Source organism: Bactrocera dorsalis, chromosome 3, assembly GCF_023373825.1.
Source record: "Bactrocera dorsalis isolate Fly_Bdor chromosome 3, ASM2337382v1, whole genome shotgun sequence".
Lineage (NCBI taxonomy): Eukaryota > Metazoa > Arthropoda > Insecta > Diptera > Tephritidae > Bactrocera > Bactrocera dorsalis.
This window is the reverse complement of record NC_064305.1, coordinates 1,236,361-1,257,085: the sequence shown is the minus strand read 5'-3', so window position 1 is coordinate 1,257,085 and position 20,725 is coordinate 1,236,361. Positions and strand designations below refer to the sequence as shown.

At 41.5% G+C, this 20,725-nt stretch overlaps 5 protein-coding genes across 5 annotated transcripts; all 5 read right to left on the bottom strand.

The window, feature by feature from the left end:
* Nucleotides 1-20: 20 nt before the first annotated feature.
* Nucleotides 21-13,100, bottom strand: LOC105228201 (uncharacterized). Its single transcript, XM_049451027.1, has 8 exons — nt 11,845-13,100; nt 11,348-11,769; nt 7,034-8,042; nt 6,560-6,960; nt 2,928-3,942; nt 2,557-2,859; nt 718-1,905; nt 21-659 (listed from the first exon to the last, which is right to left on the bottom strand). Exons 1-8 carry the CDS (start codon nt 12,950-12,952, stop codon nt 241-243), a joined length of 5,865 nt encoding a protein of 1,954 aa, XP_049306984.1. The 5' UTR covers nt 12,953-13,100; the 3' UTR covers nt 21-240.
* Nucleotides 1,903-4,970, bottom strand: LOC105228200 (probable cytochrome P450 6a23). The gene is made up of 2 exons (XM_049451500.1): nt 2,928-4,970; nt 1,903-2,859 (listed from the first exon to the last, which is right to left on the bottom strand). The coding sequence occupies exons 1-2, from the start codon at nt 4,015-4,017 to the stop codon at nt 2,405-2,407; spliced, it is 1,545 nt and encodes a 514-aa protein (XP_049307457.1). The 5' UTR covers nt 4,018-4,970; the 3' UTR covers nt 1,903-2,404.
* On the bottom strand, nt 6,424-8,224 carry LOC105228037 (probable cytochrome P450 6a23). The gene is made up of 2 exons (XM_011207642.3): nt 7,034-8,224; nt 6,424-6,960 (listed from the first exon to the last, which is right to left on the bottom strand). The coding sequence occupies exons 1-2, from the start codon at nt 8,106-8,108 to the stop codon at nt 6,539-6,541; spliced, it is 1,497 nt and encodes a 498-aa protein (XP_011205944.3). The 5' UTR covers nt 8,109-8,224; the 3' UTR covers nt 6,424-6,538.
* Nucleotides 13,101-13,392: 292 nt separating the features above from the next.
* LOC105228038 (probable cytochrome P450 6a14) lies at nt 13,393-16,000 on the bottom strand. Its single transcript, XM_011207643.3, has 3 exons — nt 14,706-16,000; nt 14,232-14,650; nt 13,393-14,045 (listed from the first exon to the last, which is right to left on the bottom strand). Exons 1-3 carry the CDS (start codon nt 15,814-15,816, stop codon nt 13,911-13,913), a joined length of 1,665 nt encoding a protein of 554 aa, XP_011205945.2. The 5' UTR covers nt 15,817-16,000; the 3' UTR covers nt 13,393-13,910.
* Nucleotides 16,001-18,708: 2,708 nt separating this feature from the next.
* Nucleotides 18,709-20,516, bottom strand: LOC125777240 (probable cytochrome P450 6a23). The gene is made up of 2 exons (XM_049451507.1): nt 19,380-20,516; nt 18,709-19,321 (listed from the first exon to the last, which is right to left on the bottom strand). Exons 1-2 carry the CDS (start codon nt 20,446-20,448, stop codon nt 18,906-18,908), a joined length of 1,485 nt encoding a protein of 494 aa, XP_049307464.1. The 5' UTR covers nt 20,449-20,516; the 3' UTR covers nt 18,709-18,905.
* Nucleotides 20,517-20,725: the final 209 nt, after the last annotated feature.

Genomic DNA, 20,725 nt, shown 5'->3' with positions numbered 1-20,725 from the left:
AAATAAAATATTAATAAATATAGTATTTAATTTGAATTTAATTTTTAAATAAACAAGCGTCATGAAAATACTATTTCTTACACGAATTCTTTGTAATTAATATAATAAGAGACTTCTTGCTACGTACATAACCGGAACATTTGACTTTTTAACTGAACATTCGAGAACATTTTCTACAAAGTCCTTTTCCACAAGTCGTCGGTAAAAGCTGTGCTTTCGCCAGAACACGCCATCTTTCAACTAACTGAGTCTCGCTGCATGTAAATACAATCCATTTTGCGGCTTTAAGAGTAGACTGGTGTCAGCGTATACCAACGGAATAGGAGTGCGCGGGCAAGATGAAAATTTAAACTGACTCAGTAGTGATATGAGCCCAATTCGGATTAGTAACTGACCCAAACGCATGCCAATGCAGTTGCGTGGCCCTTCGCCAAAGGGCAACCAAGCCATCGGATGGCGACGACCCATTTTTTCAGTTTCGAAACGTTCTGGTTTGAATTTCTCGGGTTCAGGGTAGAACTCCGGATCATTGTGTATGGCTTCAACAGGTATGAGCACTTTAGTGCCACCGTATATGACATAACCTGCCACTGCGGTTTCGTAGTCCTCATTCGCAACGCGTTCGATATAGGGATTTATGGGATGTTTGCGCAAAGTTTCTGCGAAAGAAAATCACGTTCGTTAGAAAAATGGAGTAATATTATTTCAAAGTTTTACCTGCAATAACCATATCTAGATAGCTCATCTCACTCAGTGATTCTAAGGTAAGTTTATCGCCATGCTTTTCCAGCGTCTCCGTAATTTCTTTTCGCAATTTGGTTTGCGACTTTTGATTAAGTGCCAATTCATAGAGCGCAAAAGTCAAAGTTGCTGATGAAGTTTCATAGCCAGCGCTGAAGAACAAAGCGGAGTTTGCAATGATTTCGTCGGTAGTTAACTTTTGTCCAGCTTCTTGAGTGTTTTTTAAGTCCAGCAGTGCGCTCATTGGATCATTGCCTTTAATGTTATTCTCCTCCCGTTGTAAGATGGCATCGCCGACTAAGCGGTAATAGAAATCTCGTACTTCTCTTAGTGTCCGGGTCAAGTGACAGCGTTGTGCCAGCTTTGGCAAACACTGCATCAAGGCAACTGCCCAGCTGTTGCGTTGCTTTGAGGCGAAACTTTGTGTTACCGTGCGAAATTCGGTATCCGGGCTTTCAAGGCTATTGCATTCCAAACCGAGTACGCTGTTGGCAATAACATCTGTGGTGTAACGTTCAAGCAGGTCTTGCACCTCCACTTCAGCATCGGTGCTTTGTTGCTTCGCTAATGTTTGCTTTAATTGCTCCCCTACTTTGGTGACGAGCGGTATGAGGGATTGTGTTTTACCTGTTGTGAAAATCGGCGTCAGTTTTCTGCGCAATGTGCGCCATGTGTCACCTTCTAAACTCCACAGGTTCTCCGAAAATGCATCATCCCGTTTATTGTGGTACAAACCACGACCGTCAAACTTTTGAAAGTCTCGTACGAGTATATTGCGTGCCAAATCTAAATCTGTCACTAGCGCTACTGGATTGAGCAGCAAATAGAAGCCACAAAACGGACCATCACCATGCTTATATTTATCGTAAGTTTCACGTAATACCACGCCGAGTTGGCGCGTGATGGCAAGACTTCGCAGATTGCCCAATATAAAAGCCGGCTGGTCGTGTGCTACACCGCGACGTTGCCAATAGAGCATACGCGAACGTATCATACCAACAAACATTGTGAATAGCCCTAAGAGCGCGTAGAGCGCTATTACGAAACTATAGCCCAACATTGAGGTGCAGTATATTTGAGCAGAGCGAAGCGTGCCGGCGGGCGCACAAAGTATTACGGCGCGGTGTGAACGTACAAAGGGTCGCGTTAGAACTAAACACGGGCGGAGCGAGACATGAGTGCGATTTCATATCATTACTCCAGTGGTGAGAGCATTGCCGTTGCTTGCGGTGAGAGTAAGTTTATGATAAATGAGAGAGTGTTCACACTGTGAACTTCACAGTGACTTCTAGCGTGTGGAGAGAAGTATATTTTTTATCAAATTTTTTACACATGTAGCTACAGTCATAGGCATGTTAACAGAGATTTGATTAGATTAGCACCTGTGACTTCTGAACAAAAGACAGCGCTGCTATACAGTATGTTACTCGATTATTGGGGACCGAATAAGTCTTTGGAATTGTAATGAAATTTGTCATGCGGTAGAAAATACCAAACTCTTGAGTTCATTCTCAATTCACAAAATGTTAGAATGCAACCGGATAGGTTAGACTGATATTAGTTCAAAACAGTTTATTACATTTAGAAGGTAAAATATTATACTATATCTTATATATCCCTTATAAGTCCGATTATAAAAATGTTGACTTTTTCAGTCAAAGTTTCACAAATTTTCCCATTCACGTATAATAGGCTTGGCGCCCTCCACTCTGTCCACTCTGAGCCGGATGCCATTCTCTGGTGAAACCAAACACGATGCTTTTATTAATGGGCATGGTATCTCGGTTTCAGCGGCGACACTAAACTGAAAATTACGTAACAAATAAATTAGGCCGATGCTGGTCTGCATTCTGCCGAAGCGCATGCCGATACAGTTGCGTGGACCCTCGCCGAAAGGCAGCCAAGTACAAGCGGGTCGGCGTTGAATTTCTTCGGGTGTGAAGCGCGCGGGTTCGAAGCGCTCGGGATCCGGGTAATACTGTGGGTCATAATGTATGGCTATAGTGGGTATAATGACCAAGGTGCCTTTCTCAATGTAATACTTTGGGTCGCCAGTATCGTAATATGACTGTGCCTTGCGCATCAGATTCGGCACAATCGGATACATACGAAGCGTCTCTGTAAGTAAACATAAACTAAGCTGAGTACCATACTCAAAAAGGACATATTTATGTATGTGAACTTACCACATATTACTTGTTGCAGGTAGCTCATCTGCTTGATACACTCATATGTGAGCTGGTCATTGTTGGCAGCGAGCACCTCGTTAATATCTCGCCTCAGTCGTTCCTGAATGTCGGGGTGCTGCGCCAGTAAATAAAGTGCAAAGCTCATTGTTGTTGCTGAGGTCTCAAATCCCGCCAGAAACATCAAAAAAGTCTGTGCGGCTATTTCGTTCACGCTCAGACCCTCGATACGTTTGCCATCAGCGTCCTCACGTTCCATCATATCGATGAGTAGGTCAAGAAAATCATTACGTCGCAATTTTGTGTCTTTCCGGTAATCGAGCGTGTCTTCCACGAGCTTTATGTAAAAATCGTGCACATGCTGTGACACAATGCGCATACCCAGAAAGCGTGCAATACGCGGGAAACTGAAGATTAAGCCCTCGACAAGTTTGTTATGACGCCGGCGATTGATGAAGCTATTCGTGACCAATACGAAATCTGGTGTCTCCGCATCTAGGCTATTGCACTCGAGCCCGAAGGCGCAAGTGCCGATCGTATCGGTGGTATAGCGTCCACTAAGGTCTGATACAAGCAGCACTTTGCCGTGACCCTCAGCATCGCCACCACCGATTCGGGTGTGAACTGTTGCCGCAAAACGCTCGCCAACCGCCGTAACCATATGAAACATGTTCTTCATTTTGCCGGAGGTGAAGGTCGGCGTCAGTTTTGCACGTAAACGCTTCCAACCCTCCACTTCGGCGAAGAACATATTACCCGAAAGTGGATCATTGTGCGCATTAGTGTACAGACCACGATCCGAGAAGTAATTGAAATCTTTGACTAGAATCTTCTTAACCAACTCCAAGTCCACTATAAGCGCTGTATTGGTGGCTAGCAAAAAGAATCCACAAAAGGGCCCCGTGCCTTTGAACTGCTGATATGACTCGCGTAAAATCTGCACTACATGCTTCGTTCCCATGGACATCAAAAGCATGGGCTTGCTGTGCGGTATGCCCCGCCGACGCCAGTAACTCTGCTGACGTAGTAAACAAAACGCAATTAGCAAGGCGATGCCAATAAGCAGGCCGAAAAGCACTGAGACGTCCATCGCCGGTTCTTGTAATGATCACAGTGAAAACAGTTATGAAAGTGCAACCAGCCTTAAATACCATTGTAGCGAATTAAGCGCGCGCCGAAGAAGCCAAAAAATTACAAAATTTTAAATATAACATTTTTGTGACATAAACGTGCCGGCAGAAAAAGTCCTACACACAGAGGCACACACAGTTACACTTTGGACACCCTGAAAATTGAAAAATAGAAGAAGCAAAGTGTGGAGTTACTTGAAGTGATTTTAAGTGCAGCTGCACGCAAAGTGCCCACATTCGGATGGTTGTTCTCATTTCGGTGAGAGTTTTGATGCGAGAAAAATTAATGAAATCAAATATCACATGCGTGTTTTTGATACTTAAGTTCTTGGACAAAGTTGTAAACGAAAAGTAGCATGCGATATTTTTTTCATTTAGGTCAAAACTGGTTCTCATAATATTTCTGGGTATGTCAGGGTGTTACTATTTATGTGCAACCGATGTTCAAGTTCAATGACAGCTTAGAAGTCTTACAAGTCTGGGCATTTTAGATAGCGACAAAATCTAGTTTATAATGAAAATTAACTATGAGGAAGAAGCTGATAAAGGGTGATCCATTTCCAGCTTCCTTACTTTTTTAAAGAAAAAGCGCAGAAACTTCAAGTTTAATGGGGAATGTTTATTATCATTTGAAGGAGCATTCTTTGGCATTTATTTTTTGAAGACTATCTCTTTCAAATATTGGCCGCGGTAACGTCTCGAATGGTCCACTCTTTGAGTTAAAATTTCGATGATTCGTTCGAGCATTTCCACTGGTAACTGGCGAATGATATGCGTGATGTCTTCCTCCAAGACCTGAGTCGAAACGGAATAGTCCGCATAGACTTTATACTTTACATATCCCCACAGGAAAAAGTCTGACGGTGTGACATCCCATGGTCTTCGTGGCCAATCGACCGGCCCAAAACGTGAAATTTTCTGCTCACCGAAGTTTCCTTTCAATAAATCCATTGATTAATGCAAAATGTGGAAAGTGGAGCCATCTTGTTGAAACCAAATGTCACCGAAATCACGAGCTTCATTTTCAAACATCAAAGTGTCAGTTATCATGGCGCCATAACGGTTGTTGTTCTTGTTGAACGATTTGTAAACGCTGTTCAGGCTTGAGTTTTTTCATGACGGAATACTGATCAAAAATAACATGACAGCTTGAGACGACTCACGCTTGATTTGTCAAAAAAAGACGATTGAAAAAAGTGCCTCTACTTGGACCAATATATGATATGTACCTTAAATCCATTCCTTTCTGTTGTTTGGATTCTCATTGTAGTGGTAATTCTTATCTATGATTCTTCACTGATATTACGCAAACCAGTGATTGTCTCGCAAAGTTATTTCATTTATAATGCAATATTATTCATTCACAATAGATTTTTTTAAAAGCATCTGCTTGGCATCTGGACTTTTTTACTATAGGAACTGCGTAATCCTTCGTTTTCATGGCGACACAAATATTTTTGGAGACAATTACCTAAAGATTGATCTCATTAACTTCAAAATTCTATAAATTAATTCTATAAAATAATTTAGACCTCATACCTTTATCATTTCAGTCGCAATAACTAGAATAGAATCAGTCTCGTAGGATGGAGCTTCAGCTCCAACTTTAGCAATTTTGTAATGATTTAAAGTTTTCTAAATAAGACCCCTATATCGAAGATCCGAACCATAACCTTACCTAATCTAATCCAGCCAAACACCAGCCGGTTGGCGTTCAATGTGCTTAAATAGAAAAGTGATACTCAGCTGAATTGATAAGGTGGCTAAATAAAGATTGCTTTCTTGCAAGTTCACATTTATTTGAGTTGAGATAGACTGGTCTCTCTTTTAAATTGCCGGTTCGCTCAAACGCTCTGACAATAAATTATAAATACTTTGTTGTAGGGCTCCAACAATAAGACTTTGTCTAACACAAACACTTAACATTTCTGCTGAGTCATTATATTTAGGGGCTATCTGAGCTTTATTTATAATTGAAAACACGCAAAAACATGTTTACGGGTACATGGCGCTAAAAAACGCAAAGTCATTGCAAAATCTTTAATTTTTATCAACTGGTTTATAATTTTTATCACGCAATAAGCAAATATACATAATCAACAGTGGCTGATAACAACTTTGTGCTGAACCAGGTGTCACACAGAATATTAATTTCCTACAGATTAGGCTGAATCTAGTGTGGTCTTTGTTTACGCAACAATTAGCGGGTATTTTAAATAAAATGATAGTCTGGCATACCCCGTTTTATATAAATCGAAGTAAGTGCGTGGCACTTATAGGTATTTAATCAGAGATTATTGCTAGTCTGCTTGTTGAGTACTCTAAGAACTACTAATTATCTACATAATAATTTTATGACACGCAGATTTAGAAAAAAGTATTTATTCACATTTTTTTATTCTAACATTGCTTATTTACATATGTACATAAGATGAAGACAACCCGCTCGTTACTCCACGACTGCCTAGCACACTCATACAATTACTCTTTCAACGCCTCCACCCGCAAGTGTATGCCATGTTCCGCTGATAGCAGTATCGTCTCTTTTTTGTAAGTCAATTCAGCTTGTGTCTGTGGTGCGAAGGAGAATCTGAAATGCTTGATCAGCAAAGCGAGACCGATCAGCGCCTGCATTTTGCCGAAACGCAAGCCGATGCAATTGCGTGGTCCATCGCCGAATGGTAACCATGTACAGGCGGGTCGTTTCTGAATTTCCTCATCAGTGAAACGTTCCGGATCGAATTTCTCTGGTTCGGGATAGTATTCGGGATCGTAATGTATGCCATAGCTGAATATGAATATACGCGAGTTCTTCTCGATGAGATAGCGTGGATCGCCGGTGTCATACTCTGCCTTTGCATAACGTTCCAAAAATGGCAGTATGGGGTACTTTCGTAAAGTTTCTAAAGTTAAAAAAATGCATTACTTTTAATTAGTATAAGAAAGATTTTTAAAATGCAGCAACTAAAAATTTACCCGATAAAACTTGTTCTAAATATTTCATCTTATGTATGTTCTCATAGGTGAATTCGTTGCTGTGCTCTTTCAATGTCGCATTGATCTCCAGTCGCAACCTATCTTGTATTTCCTGATTTTTAGCCAATTCATACAATGCGAAGCCCATGGTGGTTGAAGAGGTTTCGAAGCCTGCTATGAGGAATACAAAAGCCTGCGCTGCTATCTCCTCCACTGACAGTCCATCAGTTGCGCCTTCTTTGTTTTTTAATTCCAACAAAATATTCATGAAATCATTACGTTTTACCTCATTCTTCTCTCTATATTCGAGTGTATTACGAACTATGCCGACATAGAAGTCTTCCACTTCTTTTGTAAGCGAGCACAAATTCAATTTACGCGCCAAGCTTGGATAACTCTCAATGAATGTGTCGACAAGTTTGCCATGTCTGCGTTCGATCAGCGCCTTGCGACCCATGGTCACGAACTCAGCATCGGGATTGTGCAAGCTGTTACACTCGAGACCAAAAGCGCATGAGCCAATTACATCGGCAGTATAGCGCGATTGTAGATCGGTGATCTCCAAAACATTGTCGGGTGCGTTTTTAGTTTTCTTACGCATAACTTCAATTAACTCGTGAGCCACTTTCATGACAGTGGGAAACATTAATTTCATTTTGCCCGAGGTGAATGTGGGCGACAGCTTTTTACGCAACACTTGCCACTGTGGTCCATCCAACTGAAAGAGATTGCCAGTGAGCGGATCTGCAGTTTCATTGTGAAAAACGCCACGATCTTGAAAATTCTGAAAGTCTTTAATAAGTATCTTTTTAGTTAATTCCAGGTCCAGCACGAAAACGGCTGGTTTTAGGAGAAAGTAGACACCGCAGAATGGACCAGTGCCCTTAAATTGCTTGTAGATGGGTTGGAATATTTCGCACATAGACTTCGTACGACGCCACTCCTTGAGTGTGCCCAACGGTAGGCTGGGTGGATCATGCGGCACGCCACGCCTTTCCCAATACGATTGCTGGTATTTCAACAAGTAAAAGACCAGCGTGAAGGTGATCGCCAATAATGCGATAATTATGCTCATCTTGATTTTTTATAAAGTATTTGAAGCACAACACGACACTGACTTCTGTTTGATGCTTATTTCGTGTGTTCACGCAGCGATGTCTGTTGGTTAACTAAATTTTAAATATTTTAAAGTCAATTTTGGCGTGCTGTTTTTTATGCTCTTTTTGGTGTTATGTGTGGTGCGTACATCCGAAGCTTTGAGCTTTTGGGGAATTTATTGATGCATATTTCGTGTTAACTAAATTTTAAATATCGCAAAGTCATCTTTGGTGCGCTGTTCTTTTATATTATTTTTGGTGTAATGACTGGCGTGTTTATAGCAAGCTTTGTGCTTTTTGGGAGTTAATTTACGTGCTACAGTTGTATGTTTTCTTGCAGTGCTTTTCGAGTGAACGCCACTGAGGTTTCTGCTTTATAAAGCTTTACGTTTTTACTGTTATATTTCCGTATTTTGTATTTAGTTTGAAGTTGAAAGTAGCGGCATATGTATAAGAAAGGTTTGCAAAAGTTTGTCATTATTGTGGCATTAATTTTGTTTTAAGGGGTTAGAGGTAGTCAGAGGCACAAAAAATGAGAATTTTCAGTAGTTTTTTTTACTATTAAATCGTCTGATTTTACAACAGTACTAATATGGCATTATTATATAATGTGTTGTTATAAGTTGTTTAGTTGTTCATCTAAAATCAATCGGACAAAAAGAATTAGTTTTATAAATAGATGAACTCGGGCCTGATCGAAAGATTTGTGTTTTTTTTTTTCAAAATGCAAAAAAAAAATTATTTTTAGAAACTTTTAACTACCCCTAACCCCTTAACTTATTGAAGTTTTTGAGCAAAGAAAGCATTTATCGATTACAAAAAATTAGACTACCAACACACTTACGACGAAGGCCGTGACCACTTTCTTTTTAGCGGGATATCACAAAATTATGCTTCAAAACTTTGCCTTATCACCAATTTTTGTTTCCCCGAGGGGTCAGTATGCATGAGCAGATTGGAGTGAACTCTAAGGGCTCTTGCTGCTCTCCGTGGTACCAGAATTAAGACTCTGGTCAGACTTCGTAGCAAAAACTACTAGACAGTTGAGCTTCTATACTTCTCTGGACTGGTGATCCCATACTCTCATCCCACGCATCCACAAATCACACCTTACCTAACCTTAAGTTTCAGTCAATTGTCTTCCCCACCTAAATAACTTACGCGCATGTCTTTTAAACTTCTCTAACAGTTCGGCATTCCAATTAGTGTAAATCACAGCGCTGTCATCAAGCCGTCCATTTGTATAGCTAGTCTCCATTACCCCAAGGTCCCTGATATCCGAGTACATTGGACACACATTCAGATGTTTTCGATAGATTTCTCCTATGCAAGAATGCATTCAAAGTTCCATGGCCAGTAAGTAGGAAATCCGAGCTCAGACAGAATTTGAAGTCGGGGTTTCCTTCCAAAAACTTGACATCCTGAATGTACGCGTAAGTCACTCGACCGTTATGACTATTATCCCAACGGTTTTACCACTTATACCTAACTCTTTATTCTAGAAGCCTCCTACTTCCTAGATATCCCTCCCTCTTCACATCATCGTCAAAAATCCAATCATTCTGCAGCAATGACACACTAAAGTCCTCCTTAACCTAAATGCAACAACGCGCTTTATGATAATCAGATCTAGAGGTGGTGCTCCTAACATTACCTGAATACCATCTGTTGAGACAGAGCGACATACAGGCAAGCATAATAAAACGCTGTATGGAGAGGATCTTTTGACGCCCCAAGACTGTCGTGGCTGCTTCCCACCATACAGCGGCTCTTAAGTGGCAGAGTCCACAAACAAGCCACGATGTACAGTGCGAACAGGACAACGTCATAGAACCCAATCACTCTTCAAAATGCGTCGTATTTCGCCTTGCCTACAGTCGCTCCTTCACTTTTGCCAAGTGTGGAGTGAAACTCATTCTCTCACTCATGATCGTCAGTGTTGACAGTCATAACGTCGAAGTTGTAATACTGTCATCTATCTTGGAATTAGCATCAACAGCAACAACAATGTCAGCCTCGAAATTCAACGCAGAATAACTCTTGCCAAATGGTGCCGCTTTGGACTGAGTAGGCAATTGAGAAAAAAAATTCTCTCTTGACGAAGAAGAAAGACCAGAACAAGTCACTTATCATCACCATCCTGCTATACATATAGTTTAGAGGTACGGATAATGACAATATATCTGATGGGCCGACGTCATGAGTTTTCGAGAGAAAGGTTTTGCAGAAAATTTATAGTCTTTGCGCATTGGCAACGGCGAATATCGCATTCGATGGAACGATTCGAGGTATACGACGACATTTAGATAGTTCATGGATGAGAACACTTTAGCTCTGAGAGTATTCGACGCAGAGCCTGCAGGTGGAAACAAGGGAAGAGGGAGACCTCCATTCCGTTGCAGGAGAAGTACCAGCCTGCATTTTCTCGAATTGGCGCCAAAATGAATGAAAAATATTCACGAAATTTAACGAAACAGAGTTCTCGCTGGGTGTTTCTAATTTCGTGCAGTACCTCTCCAGCCCACCACTGTTCTATCTGGATAGAAAAACATTTATGTTCTCAATCGGCGCTATTTTATTCATATATAAATACAAACATATATACATACATACATATATATATATCGCCGTATCGAATAGAGCGCTTTGTTTACGAAGAGCGCGCAGATCGAGATAAGAAGGTTTGTAAGCGAACAAGTTCAACACACCCACTGTCACATACACTTGTGGTACTTGAACTTGTACATACATGTGTATGTAAATATTTAGGAATACTTATGTAATTCATGTAATTTCCATGTTTGCGCATTCACTTGTGTTTTGTATTATAAATACCATTAATTGGAAGTGTTGTGCTTTTATTGTCTATAAATATTTATAATTAACACATTGAATGTCAGATACAAAACATACACACAATGAAATAAAACAGTCTATTACAAAGCGGCTTTATTGTGAGCACTTAGACGATAGATAATTACATGTTTTGAAGTTTAATAAATTGAAGTGCGTATTAGAAAGATTGGGGCACATATAAAAATGTATTTCAATATAAGAATACATTACAAAGGCTAATAAATATGCACATGCGCATATGTTTATAGCACACAATTATAGCAACAAGTAGGCACTATTTTGCATGACTAATTTTCAAAAGCAATTTTATGCTCTTTAGAACATAGCGGCGCTTCTAGATGGTTTTCTCCAGCTTCTAGTTTCTTTTCTCCAGATTCTCCACCGTCAAATGTATGCCACCGTCAGCGGCTATGAGGAAATTCTTCTTCAAATAAACCATCGGTGAGAGTGTGCGCGGTGAAGGTTTGAAGCGAAAGTGACGCAGCAGTTGTATGATGCCAATGGCGGTCTGCAATTCGCCGAAACGCATGCCAATGCAATTGCGCGGGCCGTCGCCGAAAGGCAAATAGGCAAAAGGGTGGCGCTGTGCAATGGCTTCCGGTGTAAAGCGTTCGGGGTCGAATTTTTCAGGATCCGGATAGATTTCGGGGTCGTGGTGAATAGCGTCGACGGGTATGAAGATGCGCATGCCGCGCTCCAGCAACCAGTTGGTCTTCGGTACCTTGTAATCGGCGACGGTCAAGCGCGTTAGATGCGGTATGACTGGATGCTTTCGCAGCGTTTCTAAGAAAACAAATTATATTTAAGAAGTAGAAGAAAAGTATTATAATATATTTTCCTAGGCAACTTTGCACTCACCTGATATCACTTTTTTCAAATAAGTCATTTCTTTGATAGAGTCGTATGTTACTTGATCCTCTGATTTCTGCAGCACACTAAATATTTCTTCACGCAATTTCTCTTGCACTTCTGGATTCAAGGCCAACTCATACAAACAGAAAGACATGACGGTGGATGAGGTTTCAAAGCCAGCCAAGTAGAAGACCAGCGCTTGCGCTGCAACCTGCTCGATATTCAAACCATTCGTCAAATCATCCTCTTTGATGTCACCGTCTTTGAGGCGATCGCGTTGCGCCTTCATTTCCAACATCATATCCATGAAATCGTTACGTTTCACGCCATTCTTTTCTCTGTATGCCACGGTTTCACGCACTACACCCATGAAGAATTCGGTGACGTCATCGGTAAAGTTCTTCAAACGCAACTGTCGTGCGCGCTGTGGATCTGTGAACATGAAGGCCTGCACGAGTAGCGAGTGACGTGGCTTTTCGACAATATTCCTGCCCATGCGCCGGAATATCGCTTGCGGATCTTTCAAGCTATTGCACTCAATGCCGAACGCAACCTCGCCAATAACATCGGTGGTGTAGCGCGCACAGAGCTCCTTCATCTCCACGGTGCCGCCTATATTCATAATGCGCTGACATGCGCCAACAACGCGCTCACCCACCGTCACCATGGTGGGGAACATGAAACGTATCTTGCCGGTGGTGAAAGCGGGCGATAACTTATGGCGCAACACACGCCACGGCTCGCCGTCCAAGAGCAGTAAGTTGCCGGTGAGCGGATCATCGCGCACATTGTGAAAGAGGCCACGATCGGTGAAATAATTGAAATCTTTCACTAAAATTTGCTTGATTAGATCGAAATCTACGATGTAGGCGACACGCTTGAGGAAAGTGTAGGCGCCGAATATTGGCGTTTGACCTCTGAAGCGGTTATAGAAGCGTATATTGATGTCTTTCCAGTGATACTTGCTGCCGAGGCCACTCATATTACCGAGAAAGTATTGTGGTGTCTCGTGTGGTACGCCGCGGCGTGCCCAATAGTTGTAATGGTGCCGTAGTTTCCAATATAAGGCGCCCACAACAACGACGACAAGCGCATAGAGTATTGCAATGCCCATTTTGATGTTTATTTAAATTTTTCTTTTCAAAATATATTATTTTAGTTCTTTGTATTTCGTTCTCATTTACAGAAATATTTGGTTAGCCTTTCCACAATAAAGCGAGGAATTTCTGCTTTCAACTGCGCTGAGCGACAGACCGCTTGCAACTGACTTTGCAAATGCATTTTGTGTAATAAAAACTCTTGTTTCCACTTTGCGGTCGCATTCTTTACATCCAAAAGCTTATCGCAAGTGTGAAAATACCCAAGCTTTCTCGCCGCCAAAATTTTTGCGGTTTTCTTATCAAACGGATTTTTAGTTTATTGTGCAAGAATTCATACTTTTGGATATACGAAAGTTCTTAATATTTTCCAGAATATTGAAATCTCAAGTGCGTGCGGTTTGACAGCATATTTTCGTCGATTATTCTCTTGCCGTTTTCGGCAGTTTGTATTTGGGTGTTTTATTTGTTTAAAAGACGTTGAGAATTCATTTTTAGAAAATTTTCGTAAGTTTTCATAGTCGCGCACCAAATCATTTGTATATAAAATCAGTTATCTGGTATTATACTAGGTTAGGTTAAGTTAAAAAGCCAATCCGAACAGAGATCTCGCTTGGACTGCATAGAAAGCTGCTCCGTTGTGCTACCTGAAGTTCTTATATGACAGACCATTGACAAGGCGCTTCGAACCTAACAAAAATTTGTTGCGACGGCAAATGTCAGTTTCGGCAATGCCTCCAGGTTTGCCGAAGGTAAGACTGCCGAGAAGTTTCATCCCCAGTCTTGCAAATGATGGGCAATGGCTCCTCTAAAGTTGCTGCATAATTTCACGTCACTCTCCAGATGCTAATGGAGATCCAGAACGGTCCTATTTTAATGTGAGCGAGGCTTAGGTGCCCCCTCTGTCTAGCGTTTCGGCTTCAGTAATGCAGTGATTCCAGGCACCCAAACCAGTCTGATGATGTGGCTTGATTTCTAGTGAGGCCATGCAATAGCTTTGAGCTCAGTGTTAGCGAGCTCAGCGCTAGTATTGTCGCTCTGCCGTCGAGTTGAATGCACAGTTCCCTGAATGAGATTGCACTCTGGCTTCTTAATAACTGCCACTTCCACCTGAAAATCACAACATTGAAGATAAGATTGACGAAGAGTTCTTATAGAAAAGTTCCTCTCTAACCTTCCCTCCTTTTGGTCAAAAATGGAAAAGTGAGAAAATAAATTACACTATTTCTTGTTAAGGCAAACATCTCTAGTACAAGATTAAATTTATTTCTTAAATTCTACAATTCATTGGCTCACCCCGTCCACAGGCTCTACGCTCAAGTATATGCCACTGGCTGGGGTGATTTGGAATATGCGTTCGATGAATTGCAGTGGCACTTGTGTGTTCGCGGATCTTCTAAATTTGAAGTGTTTTAGTAAATTAATGAGTCCAATTTTAGCTTGCATTTTGCCGAAACGCAATCCAATACACGCGCGTGGACCTATACCGAAAGGCATATAAGCGGCAGCGTGGCGTTCACGACATAGTTCTGGTTTGAAGCGGTTCGGATTGAATTTATCAGGCTCGGGGTAAAGTTCTTCATCATGTTGAATGGCGTGCGCGGGTAATACCACCAGGCATCCCTTCTCAATGACTTCGTTCGTATTGGGCACCAAGTAGTCTGCTTTGGCTTTGCGCACGAGATATGGTACGACAGGGTATTTGCGTAATGTTTCTTGAATTGGCAGGGAATTAGTAAAATTTTGCTTACTGTTAATAATACTACTCACCATCTACTGCTTGGTCGAGGTATTGCATTTCGTTCAACGCTTCGTAAGTAAGTTGGTTGTTGTACTCTTTTAGTACGCGCACGATTTCAGCACGCACCTGTTCCTGTTTGGTCATGTTTAACGCGAGTTCATAGAGGCATAACGACATGGTTGTTGAAGATGTATCGAAGCCCGCTACAAAGAAGACAAATGCCTGCGACACCATTTGGTGCAAGGTCAAGCCTTGCGATAGGTCAATACCATCGCTGTTCAAAGCCAAGCGCTCATCCTCCGCCTTCAAGCCGATCAACAAGTCCATGAAATCATTGCGTTTGATATGCTCACGCTGTCGTAGCTCCACTGTCTGACGCACCACATCTATATAGAACTGTATGATGTGATCCGGAAAGAATTTCAGCCGCAAACGACGTGCCCAATCGGGATTCATCAACATGAATGTCTGCACCAGTTGCGAGTGTCGTGGTTCGGTAAAAACGGCATGACCACGACGCCTAAACTCAGGTTGTGGATCAAGTAGACTATTGCACTCAATGCCGAAGGCACAAGTGCCGATAACATCAGTGGTGTAGCGCGCGCAAAGCTCCTTCAACTCGAGCTCGCACTGTTGACGGCTGTCCCCGATTGCCTGATGGCAAGCGCGTACCAATTCGTTACCCACCTTCACCACGGTGGGGAACATGAATTTCATATTGCCCGAAGAGAATACGGGTGTGAGTTTATTGCGCATGGCGCGCCACTGTGCTCCCTCTAAACGAAATAGATGGCCAGTCAAGGGATCATCGCGCGGATTCGAGAAAACGCCACGATCTTGGAAATTCGAAAACTTGCTTATACATATGTCCTTAATCACATCCAAATCGAGTATGAGCGCGGCGCGTGTAAAGAAGATGTACATGCCGACAAAGGGACGTCCCTTCTTAAACGTTTCATAAAGCCGCTGGTTAAAATGTCGCAGCTGCACTTGACCACCGGCAGCGCGCTCTATATTGCCCACCACATAACGAGGACGCACCTGCGGCACCCCACGACGCTGCCAATAGGTGTAGTGGCGGTGTAGGGCGATCACAATCAGTCCGAATGCTGCGACGAGGAGCGCCAAAAAGACAAACATGCTGAGTATATACGTTTCTTTGTTGTATTTTGTACTGGATCCACAAATTATTTACTATTAAATTAGATATAAAATGAATGTTCAAGCTGGCGCTGCATACTCATCGCACTGACTAGAAATGCTGAAACGGCGCGCATTAAATATTTCTTAGCCGGCAACAAAAACTAATCTAACGTAAACAAATAGAAGTGTGATATAACGGGTGATTTTTTTGAGGTTAGGATTTTCATGCATTAGTATTTGACAGATCACGTGGGATTTCAGACATGGTGTCAAAGAGAAAGATGCTCAGTATGCTTTGACATTTCATCATGAATAGACTTACTAACGAGCAACGCTTGCAAATCATTGAATTTTATTACCAAAATCAGTGTTCGGTTCGAAATGTGTTTATCGACAAATTTTGTTCAGCGATGAGGCTCATTTCTGGTTGAATGGCTACGTAAATAAGCAAAATTGCCGCATTTGGGGTGAAGAGCAACCAGAAGCCGTTCAAGAACTGCCCATGCATCCCGAAAAATGCACTGTTTGGTGTGGTTTGTACGCTTGTGGAATCATTGGACCGTATTTTTTCAAAGATGCTGTTGGACGCAACGTTACGGTGAATGGCGATCGCTATCGTTCGATGCTAACAAACTTTTTGTTGCCAAAAATGGAAGAACTGAACTTGGTTGACATGTGGTTTCAACAAGATGGCGCTACATGCCACACAGCTCGCGATTCTATGGCCATTTTGAGGGAAAACTTCGGACAACAATTCATCTCAAGAAATGGACCCGTAAGTTGGCCACCAAGATCATGCGATTTAACGCCTTTAGACTATTTTTTGTGGGGCTACGTCAAGTCTAAAGTCTACAGAAATAAGCCAGCAACTATTCCAGCTTTGGAAGACAACATTTCCGAAGAAATTCGGGCTATTCCGGCCGAAATGCTCGAAAAAGTTGCCCAAAATTGGACTTTCCGAATGGACCACCTAAGACGCAGCCGCGGTCAACATTTAAATTAAATTATCTTCAAAAAGTAAATGTCATGAACCAATCTAATGTTTCAAATAAAGAACCGATGAGATTTTGCAAATTTTATGCGTTTTTTTTTTAAAAAAAGTTATCAAGCTCTTAAAAAATCACCCTTTATAATTCAGAAAGCAGAAGAATAACAAAAGCTCGCACATGTGCACGGACTCAGTGATCTTATCTATTAAATTTCATTTCTTATAACTACTTGAGCAAAGAAATGAATCAACTAGTCTTTCGCTTTTTTGATATGCTGTGGCTAGTGTGCTGTTTTTTACTATGGAACCTGCTTTTCTTCAAACTAAATTTATGTCAAAATAAAAATCGGATTTGGTTTAATATTTAAGTAGTGTTCTCCTTAAAAAACCGATCTAAAGACTATTATTTATATAAATCTTAACATTTGAACATAACACCTTTTATATGTTAATGGTCACATGTTCTATATTTAAATTCGGCAGCGCTGTTTGTGAGCGCAAGTTATTTGGGTGAGCTTTCGCCATGTGGTGAAATACAACGCTCTCTTCAACACTTGCTCTCAGAGCGCTCTAATGACAACACAGTAGTATAGGGTGAGACAGTAGGCGTTTTATAACAGAGAACTGTTTATATTCTCACTGCTATGTATAGTTTATTTATTTTGTTTTTTAAAGAGTTAGTTATTGGTAAACGGTTGAAAAGAGTCAGCTTAGAGTTGCGTTTTAATGCACTTACAATTTGTTTAGAGCTTGTTATTGTATTTAGTGTTTCAAGAAAGAGTTGTTTCAACATATGAGACTGATGCTGCTGTGCGCTTAGGTAATCAGTCGCCATTATCTATATCTTCTACAGCGAATAGGTAAATGAATGATTGATAAAGTGTTCTTCATTAACCTTTTGTTGAAAAATACGTTAATAGTTAGGGGTAGGTAGGTAGGAGTGTAGCTCTGTTGTATTTTGAGCTCATTTTGGTGCACTAGTCGTAGATCTTTTTGTGGTTACTATCACGTTTCACCTTCTCTTTCAAACCATTTTGTGGTTTCGATGAAGCTACTAATGTACAATATGCTTTTTGTAGGCATCCATTAAAGATTTGGTGCTTAATGGATGCCAAGTGTTCTGTGTTGGATCTACGATAGGGCTGGACACTCACAGAGAAAGTAGAAAATTGTTTCCTTATTCCCTACTAGTACGCAGCCTCGGCAGATATTTGTTTTAGGGCATACCAATGCCCTGTTATAGCGGCAGTTAGTCTGTAGAAATTTTTCCTGGACCTATTTAACAAGTCGTTAATTCTTTGCTTGTCACATATTGGCCATATCTATTTAGTTATATGGCAGTTTGTTATATTATTCCATCTGTTATTTGCTAATTGTTGAAATTATATATTGAGCTCTCTCCTGATCGATCCTAGCGAGCTTGGTATCAACTTCGTCTCGGATTCGTGTAGGAAAACTTCTGCCTTTGCCAACTCGTCTGCTTTTTCGTTGCCGAAAATGTACCCTTGGTCGGGAACCCAGCTCAAGTCTAGGTGCTCATTGCTTTCTTGCTGTTAAGGACTATGCTGGAATTGGTCATGGGCGACGACAAGGCCTGGAAAGCCAAATGGTATCCGTGTATATTGCTGCTTTATGTATCTTCTCGTAGTTATCCAATAGAGCTTCGTAGGCCTTCTCTATGCCCAGTACTTCCTCGTAGAAGATGTTAATAGGTATAAGATAACATATTTATAATTTGTTGGAATTAAATTCAATTTGTTTCATGACAGATGCCACCAAATGGTGGTCAGTACAATAGACATTTCGGTTTTCTGTTTTTCTTCACGTCTTATGCATGTGAGAGATGACTCTCTATTCGTGAAAGAAAGAGAAAATGCAAAAAAAAAATGGAAAGAGTGAAGTTGTTGTGGTGAAAAGTGAATTCCCAGTTCACTGTTACTTTTTTATTGTAGAGTAAAATCAATGATCACAATTATTAAATTTAGTCTTACATCAGCAAAGAATTAAACTTTATTATCATAATCACTTTTACTATAAAAACCGCCGGTACTACGACACGTGCTCTCCAAACCGATTAGCAGAGCCCTGACGCCCACTTTTACAAACGCTCCACGCGTAGTTTAATGCCATTGATCGGCTGTAGTATTATTTTCTCGACCTGAAAGTTCAAGTGATCCTCTGTTTCTTCGCAAACGGAAAACTTGAAATGTTTCAGCAAATATGTGAGTCCAATGCACACCTGCATTTTGCCGAAACGTAGGCCGATGCAATTGCGTGGACCATCGCCAAAGGGCAGATAAGTGCAGGCGGGGCGTGATTTTATTTCCGCTTCCGAAAAGCGTTCGGGATCGAATTTTTCCGGATTTGGAAAGTAATGGGGGTCATGTTGCAGCTCATAGACGGGTATAATAACCATTGTGCCTTTTTCGATGGTGAAGCGCGGATCTGCGGTCTTATAATCTATATCAGCTTCACGCACCAAATGACCTACAATTGGATATCTTCGCAGTGTCTCTGAAAATCAAAGCATGAATTAGATTTATACGAATAGTTGATCGACAGGATAACCCACCTGATAGTACTTGCTCCATGTAGCGCATATCTTGCATTGCCTCGTAGGTGAATTGATTTTTGTGCCGCTCTAGCACTACATTTATTTCAGCGCGCAGTCGATTCTGTATGTCCTGCCATTTGGCCAGCTCATAAAGTACATAACCCATTGTGGTTGAGGAGGTCTCAAAACCAGCTATAAGGAAGACGAAAGCTTGTGCAGCAATCTCATTAACTGTGAGTCCGCCATCATTGCCGTCCTTCGTTTTTAATTCCAGTAAGGTATCCATTAGGTCGTTGCGTTTCACACCAGTCCTTTCCCGATACTCGATGGTTTCACGCACGATGCCCATATAGAAGTCGTTCACCTCTTGTGTTGTTTGTCGCATACGCAAAGTACGTGCCAACTTCGGCGCCGCTTCCATAAAGGTATCCAGAAGGAAGCCATGACGTCGATCGATATTCGCTTTCCTACCCATCACCACGAAGTCCGCCTGCGGATTGCGCAAACTGTTGCACTCGATACCAAAAGCGCATACGCCGATGATATCGGCCGTGAAGCGCGAGAGCAAGTCGGTGATCTCAATGACACCACCAACAGCGGACGCTTGCTTTTCTTCCAAAACTTTTTTAAATTCCTCAGCCACTTTGACCACGACGGGATGCATGTGTTTCATTTTGCCGGAACTAAACGCCGCAGAGAGCTTCTGGCGTAATTCACGCCATTTGGTACCTTCCAAGGCGAAGAGATGGCCCGTGAGTGGATCGTCCCTAACGTTGGAGAACACACCGCGTTCACGAAAATGATTAAAGTCTTTGATGAGTATGCTCTTCACCAGGTCCGGGTCCAAAATGAGTGCGACTGGCCTAAAGGCCATGAACATACCAGCGAATGGTGCACTGTCTTTGAATTTCTTATAGATCGGTGCTAGTATTTCAAAGAAACATTTTGTGGCGCGCCATTCTTTAAAATCACCCAGTGGAAAGTGGGGTGCTTCGTGTGGTACACCGCGGCGCTTCCAGTAGCCATGTCTATACTTAAGGAAGACTAACAGCAGTACAATACTAAGCGCCAACAAGTTCAAGAACATGCTAATAGCGAGTGTGTGTAGAAACCTTTTTAATAGACACTAACTGAATTGAAACTGAAGATATTGTGAGGTACTCGAGCGTTATTTATACTTTGTGTCGAGTATGTATTCATTTTCCGTTGCAAATGTTATCTACAAGTGTTCTTATCACTTACCGAGATAGTGTGAGGAGTATAATGAATTATTTAATTTAGTTTTGCATCACTTCAGCGTCTGTCACAAATATTTGTAAAAACTGCAAGCCTTTTGACTTTATTATTGAATGAGACAAACGCAC